Source organism: Nicotiana attenuata, chromosome 12, assembly GCF_001879085.1.
Source record: "Nicotiana attenuata strain UT chromosome 12, NIATTr2, whole genome shotgun sequence".
Classification (NCBI taxonomy): Eukaryota; Viridiplantae; Streptophyta; class Magnoliopsida; order Solanales; family Solanaceae; genus Nicotiana; species Nicotiana attenuata.
In genome coordinates, this window is record NC_032000.1 from 44,297,309 (window position 1) to 44,304,727 (window position 7,419).

Below are 7,419 nucleotides of genomic sequence, written 5' to 3' on the forward strand. Positions count from 1 at the left end.
TAAATTGGGACCAAGGGAGCAAGTTTTTTAGAAAAAACCTTAAGACCTGATATTTCTCATTTGTGTCCTAGATTTTCAGAGTTAGCACTGAATATTCTAATTACCTTGCCCACTCTCATGTTTTTCTTTTTCATATCAATTATCTTTGTTTCCTTAGGTTGCTTCCCATGTCCCCCAATCCTAGCAGCATCACATATCAATATCACAACTACCAGCAATCATCCTTCTTCATTCTAATTAAGCACCAGTACCCGATAGCAGTCTTCACTAAACATTATCGAGCACCATCCCCATGATATCTCCTTCCTCTTTTTAACTTGCTTTTTACATTTTATTCCTCTTTTCCTTTTCTCAACTCTTTCCACATCTGTTCTATATATACAACACCTAAAATAATGTCTTATGGCATAAACCATCAAGCACCTATAGCAATAAGTTTGCTACCTAAACAAAGACTGACATGTGGCTGGCATACCAAGATACCATGGTAAACTAGGCCGGGATGATGACATAGACTGCACATTCCCATTGATGATGACAAGTGTAGTCTGTGTGATGCAGATACTATGGAGACACATTATCATCTCTTTGCTGCATGTAGTTGGATCACTGAGGTGAGGAATACCATGGTAAACTAGGCCGGGATCCGCATAGTAAGAGCAGGGGCAGCAACCAGTATAAGGTGGATCAAAAGGAGGTAAGTGTAAGCAATTCAAGGAGGAGATAGCAGCTGCTATTATGGGAACAATGATACGCTATACTGGTTAGCTTGTAATAATCATTTGGTTGTCAATGGTAACATATCACAGTTATTACCAAAAGAAAAAGAAAAAAGTTTGCCTCAAATCACTTATAAAAAGAATGTTGTAAACAATAAGACATCTTTACACTATTCCAGGAGTAAATGATCAAAGCATATCACTAGCACTCACATAAGCTTGGCATAGCGAATCAGCACCAGAAAGGCAAGGTCAAAAGGACAAGCTAGTTCCTCCACAAAGAGAGCATGACCAACACAGTCCTTTGCCACGGAAATTCAGGTGCAAGCACAAAGAATAATGCCTGGTACCTATATCATGTGGATCGTTCATTTGCTGTAGGAGTGACGCGGCTATGATATTTCATCCTGATTTCTCAAAAGAAATAGCATAAAACTGCACGGACAATACTTACACATACCCCTATCAGTTATATACCTGTCCCTGTTGTAACATAGCTTTAAAAAGCACATTTGAAAATAAACCGAGTAATTTAAGATCCCTCGTTCACCTGTTGCACCACACTCTTAATTTTACCATCCTCCGCCATAAAGAGTTACTGACTTCTAACTTAATAAAAGGATCATCTTCCTTATCATAAATAAATTCTTAAATTTCAAGTACTTCCTGATAACGCAACAGTGAAAACCAGATACATATTTAAAACCTTAACTCACGAGGACCTGGTCAATCTTGCAGGAATACAAAGGCATCAAAAATGGAAAAGAAAAGTGAAAAAAGTACAATTGCTGCCCTTCATCCTCATCATAAGAACTGATTCGAGGAGAATTATGAATCAAGAATTAGAAGTACAATCACAAAATAGGTGTGAGATCAGTCTTAAATAAGTGGTGTATCAAATTCTTCCAGCAGTCCCATGGCACAAATATGGATTACATACCTTCTTCACTTGAGAGGTTTTCTCATCTTTCTGTACTTCATTACTTGGGTTGAAGGACTACATGCTGCAGTAACAAATGATTAAAACAAAACAAAGAGTCATGCATCTGTAGTCAAGCATCAGGGGGAATCTGAATAACCAAGTAAAAACAGTTCCACACATGCAAACAAGTGACAAGTGGATAGTAGTTATCAAAATATATTAGCAACAAAACCTAACCAAAATTTATGGTATTCACCAGATTAAGTTGCTACCTTGATTTGTGTTCTGTTGTATGTATAAGTTATGTGAACTAATCCATCACTAGATTGGATAACAGCTGGATAAGAGAACTCTCCTACAGTCTCCTCAAGTGTAACAACATCCTGCCAAGAGTCTCCATCATTTTCTGAGAGTGCTACCTTTAGCACACCCCTAGAAATTGTATTGTACGCAAGCAAAAGACGACCATCTTTCAGCTTTGTTCCATCAATCCCTGCTTAGCAAGTAATCACATAAGCCTTAACTATGTTGGAATGAATATTTGCTTCTCATATTCCTTTGGAAAGTCATATTACTAATGTTCAAACCTACAGTTTCTGAAAACATGTAAGTTTGATCACCTTTAAAAATCTCGTACCTAAGGAAACCTATGAAGAAACAAAATGTAACAATAGTACATCATTTTCAAAAACCCTAAAGATGAAATGCATTTTCTTAAATAGTTACCTGAGTTAGGATTCGGCAGTTCAGTAAGCTTTGCATAACTCCAAGTATAACCACTGTCATGGGACTCCGACATGCAGATCTTATTAATGCCAGTGAATGATCTTAGAAGAACACGCAATGTCCCATTTGCAGTCTGGTAAGGGACGGGTTGAATCACACTAAGAGGGTTATTCTCGATGTATATTGGACCGCACTTCCTCCATGTCCTACCTGAATCGGCAGTCATCTGTAGTAAAGAAACAGAAGCCACCCTTTAGTTTCATTAGAACACAGTAGGAATTGATACTTAGCATTTGCCAACTATTTAGTACTACCTCCATCCATGCTCCCCAAGAGTTCCAACTCTCCGCAGATGATCCACAAAGCAAGGAACCGCTTTCCAGCAAGATTGGCTAACCAAAACAAGTGAAAACTTATTTTTAGCTTATCAAATATTCTTAGAGTTGATACATCAACGATATGGATGCAACTTAAGAGTATTGAATTCGCCATATTCATGCCTTATTTTTTATTGGCCCCAATATACCAGGAGGAAGCTGTTCTCTTGCCGTCCATGTAACACCACCATCATAAGATCGCTTCAAGCATCCACTCCATCTAATGTATAAAAACCATCAGCAAGCATCGGGAGCACAAAGTATAGCGGACAAGTTCAATAATTTCAATTTCAGTTGGTTATACAACATGCCAGCCTTTTGATTAACTCATTGACTAATTTTTTTTTAATAGAATTATGAATTAATTTTGGAATTAAGTTAGAATTTAGAAATGCTGAAAAAATGTTTTAGAAAAATTTAGCCAAATATTTAGGTTGACTTTTTTAGAATGGTGACTAGGTCATATAATTTTCCTAATTTTGTTTAACCTTTGGAATGGTGACATGACAAGGTCAACTTTTGAGAAATTGCAGATTTTATTCAGCGTTTAACAAGCTCGATAACACTCTAAAAGTTAGAGAACCTTGATATAATTGATAATATGGCATTACCTCAGAAAACAACATATTAGTGCATTAAGGGATGAAATGAGAAAAGTAACTAAGGGCATGAATGTTAGTGCACGTTTTTGAGCAGTACAAAAATGATAGCAAATACTAATGAGCCACACTATAACTGTTTAATAAAAATATACAATAAGAAATTAAGGATGTTATAAACTATTGATGCTGAAGAGTTTTATTAGTGGTGTCCCTAGTAAAAGGCAAGTTTGGACGTAATCCCATGGACGTAGTAAGTCATTATCGCATTCAACAAGGTAGAAAAGATAGTAAGTACTTTAAATTAAGCAATATACTGTGATGTAACTCCAATATTATGCATGACCAACGAATCATATACATGAGAGTAAAATCTAGCTTACAGTTATTGCATAAAAACAAGAAGTCAATGCATTAAAAAAAATTACATTTTTTCAACTCTTTTATGTTAATAAGATTATAATCAGGTTGTAAGGAAATGCAAAAAGCTTAAAATATTACTCCTTTTGACTTTGTGCACAAAACACAGCTTTGATATGTAATGCAACACCTTTGACTTTACGCACAAAAGGCAGCTCTGATATGAAATGCAACACCTTTGACTTTATGCACAAAACAGAGCCAGGGTATGTGAATAAATTTGTGTTTATTATGAAATTCGATTGTAACTTCATGTCCTATGCATTAACAGTTTCTTAACACTCTTGTAGTATTTCATGCTAATACAAAACTTATCTTAGTTCTTCAAGTTTCACGTATTGATGGAAGGTAAGTAGCAAGACACGTCATTATAGTTTTCCAATGAGACGCTGAAAATGTTTAACAGATACATGCCTATAAATGTCTATAAACTGTACTCCCTTCATAGTAAATTACTGTGTTATCAATGTTTTCTGGTGAACAATATCACATTGTATCATCTAATGAAACTTAATAGTGGAAAATTATCTGACTATAAAATGTTAGCTTTGAAACTAAAAGCTCAAACATCTTATGGATATCTAGAGTCTGATTACAGATCTGCATAATATAATTAGCCGCTAGATTAAAAGGAAGCCTGAATACTTACTTTTGTACCTCCTGCCCAATTTTATAGAATAAGAGTATCTCACTGGAAGGAAGCTTAAACAGTACAGGATTCCACATTGAGACATTAAATTCCTCATCGGCAATAACAGGAGCATTCCAATGGCCATCCTGCTCAAATTGTTCCTCAATTGAAACATCCCATAATCAGTTTAAAAAGGTAAATCATCTGAGGACTTCACATGTCAATAAGTTTGAAAAAATATTTAGGAAGGTCAATGTAGGTTCCGTAACGACTTTAGCTGATATTAATGAACGATAACTGAAACCAACAACAACAACAACCTAGTAAAATCCCATCAGTGGGGTCTGGGGAGGGTAGAGTGTACGCAGACCTTACCCCTACCCCAGAGAGGGGTAGAGAGGCTTTTCCGGGAGACCATCGGCTCAAATATTGGTTTGCAAGTAAAAAGCTAGAGAACTCAAGTAAAAATTGGTTTGCAAGAAAACACGGCATACCACCAAGGAGCTAGAGAACTCAAGTTAAGTGTTACAGAATGTGATTACCTTAAAAGTTTGTACCCAAATTTTCACATCAGGAGCTCCCTCTACTGTACCACCAAAATAAGCAACCAAGAAATGATCTTTATTCACCTTTATAAAAACCAAATCAGTCACAATCTCAGTCCATCAGTCAATGAAAAAATAAAAGTCAATCTACCTAATGACTGAACCTGAACTAAAATTTATCACAACCTCAACAATAGTAGAAGCATGACAATTATTGAACGGGGCCGAATTAGCTGCAAAAGTGAACTCCTCTACCAATGGAATCCATGACCGATCAATCTCCATTTTGACAATTGCTGTGGTACTTGTTAGTACTCTTCTTTCCTCACTGTATTAAGTAGATCAGACACAAGTAAGGTTCTTTGAAGTTGAAGAAGCAAATATCTAATATCTTTAAATTGTGGAGAAAAGAAATAAATATTCTCTTTGTCCCAAAAAGAATGATTTCCGTATTAGTCCGTTCCAAATAGAATACCTTTCTGAATTTGGACACAATTTAACTGGAACTTCTCATTTTACCCTTAATGATAAGCTTTCATAATCATACAAATGTTATGGCATGTTTAAGACTAAAATGTTTTTAAAAAAATGGTTTTTTTTCCTTAAACTCCATATCAAATCAAATTTTGCCATATAAATCAAAACAGAGGGAGTAACATAAAGGAAAAGAGGAGTGACTTATTCAAAGAATAAACCCCTCTTTAAGAACCCCAGAAAAAAAAATCAAAATACTGTAAAAGACAATAATAATAACAATTGAATGAGCTATATTCTATAATATGGCCAGTACTCATTTTTAAAAGAATATGCATATACCTCCCAAGAAAGGCATTAACTGGATGAGATAATGCACGAACATATGAGCTAGAAATAACCAACTTATTTTTGGGCTTTAATATATTCTTAAACCCAGAAAAGAACAATCAAAGTGAGAAAATGTGAAGAAAGAAACCAAAATTATAAGAAGGAACAACAGTGGAATCAACACAAAGCTTGAAACTTTAGTGCAGTTGGCGATGAAAATGCAATTCAAGAACACAAAGAATTCAGATTCAGCACTCAGCTAAACAAATTCAGTACATATCAATAGCAAGAGCACAAATTTGCACATACGACAAGAAATTAGGTACCTGAAGTCAAATGGCGTGAGATAGATGTGGGGTTGACCTGCTATATCCTATACAAGGATTAGGAGTAATAAATTGCTTAAATGCTCAATCAATGTGCTGAAATAATTCAAGATTTGAAGTTTACTCTATTAATCTTTTTTGGTTATCTCAACTATCACAGATTCTGGAGTTATTAAAGTTGCCTATCAGAAGCATAGAGATATACAATATCAAAATTTGAGTTGATTTGAAGGAGCAGTTACTTTGGTTGAGGAAGGCTTTAGAGTGAATTAGAAGCTTTAAGTGAATTAGAACAGTTAGTTATGTGGTTGGAAGCTTAAGTAATAAGTTGTAAGAGTTACACTAAGGTTTGACTTTTGTGTAAACCACTTCGAATTAGTGATTTGATGGTTTCAAATTCCAATAAGTTTGTATGGTGATTTTGGACTTGGGCGTATGTACGGATTTGGATTTGGAGGTTCCTAGGGTGTTTTGGCTCTAATTGCCGAAAATTGAAAGTTTGAAGGTTTGGAAAGTTTATAAGTTTGGCCAGAGGTTGACTTTGATGATATCATATTCAGATTGTTGTTTCGGAACTTGAAATAGGTTCGCTTTGTCATTTGCGACTTGTATGCAAAGTTTGGACGTAATCCAAATTGGTCAGGCTTGAATCGGACACGTGGTTTGAACTTTGGAAGTTCTTGAACTTAAGAAAAGTCCAACTTTTGATTTGATCTTTGATTCGTTGATGTGATGATCTTGTATGTATTTGGAGGCTTTGACTAGGCTCGGGTAGTGTTTATGGACTTGTTGGTATGATTGGACGAGGTTCAGAGTGGCTCGAGTAGATTTCAGACCACCCGGAGCTTGTTTGAGGTTGTAAATTTTTTGCTGGTGTCCGGTGTGCTTCGCGATCGCGGCCGGTTATTTTGAGGCAAGATATTTTGTTCTTCACGTTAGCGAGGTGGTGGCCGCGTTAATGATGGTTGTGGGAGTTGGCATTCGCGTTCGCGCTTTACATGTTGTGTTTGCGTAGTAGTGAGGCAGACGGGAAGTTGGGTGGAGGTTGGTCTTCGCGATCGGGGTAGAGGACTTGCGTTCGCGTAATTCCGGGCAACTGTTCATTGCATCGCGAGGTGCATTACGCGTTTGCATAGAAGACTTTTAGGCAGCAGATGTGTTTGGCCTTCGCGGTCGCGAGGGGTCTTTTGCGATCGCGAAGGGTAGTGCTGGGCAGACTATATTAAGTTTTAATTTCGGAATCTTAGCCCATTCTCTCATATTTTGAACCCTAGACTTGAAAATGGGTGATTTTAGAAGGAGACTTTCATACAAGACTTTAGGGTAAGTGATTTCTACTCATTTTTTATA

General features: G+C 36.3%; 1 protein-coding gene across 3 annotated transcripts; it reads right to left on the bottom strand.

The window, feature by feature from the left end:
* Positions 1,330-6,456, bottom strand: LOC109235633. Of its 3 annotated transcripts, none has more exons than XM_019401812.1 (9): positions 6,070-6,456; positions 5,126-5,267; positions 4,937-5,023; positions 4,413-4,555; positions 2,868-2,964; positions 2,682-2,759; positions 2,368-2,593; positions 1,914-2,134; positions 1,330-1,723 (listed from the first exon to the last, which is right to left on the bottom strand). In XM_019401812.1, exons 2-9 carry the CDS (start codon positions 5,222-5,224, stop codon positions 1,700-1,702), a joined length of 975 nt encoding a protein of 324 aa, XP_019257357.1. In that variant the 5' UTR covers positions 5,225-5,267; positions 6,070-6,456; the 3' UTR covers positions 1,330-1,699. The 3 variants fall into 3 exon arrangements, with proteins under 3 accessions (XP_019257357.1, XP_019257359.1, XP_019257358.1); XM_019401814.1 differs by having other exon boundaries at positions 4,413-4,540; positions 6,070-6,417; XM_019401813.1 differs by lacking the exon at positions 6,070-6,456 and adding an exon at positions 5,756-5,967.

Excerpts from the sequence above, each read along its gene's own strand:
- LOC109235633 (XM_019401812.1), bottom strand. The coding sequence starts at position 5,224 with ATGGAGATTGATCGGTCATGGATTCCATTGGTAGAGGAGTTCACTTTT. Across the intron at positions 2,760-2,867 it reads TGGGGCCAATAAAAAATAAG|CCAATCTTGCTGGAAAGCGG; the intron begins GCATGAATATGG and ends TGTTTTGGTTAG. Across the intron at positions 1,724-1,913 it reads ACAACAGAACACAAATCAAG|CATGTAGTCCTTCAACCCAA; the intron begins GTAGCAACTTAA and ends TTGTTACTGCAG.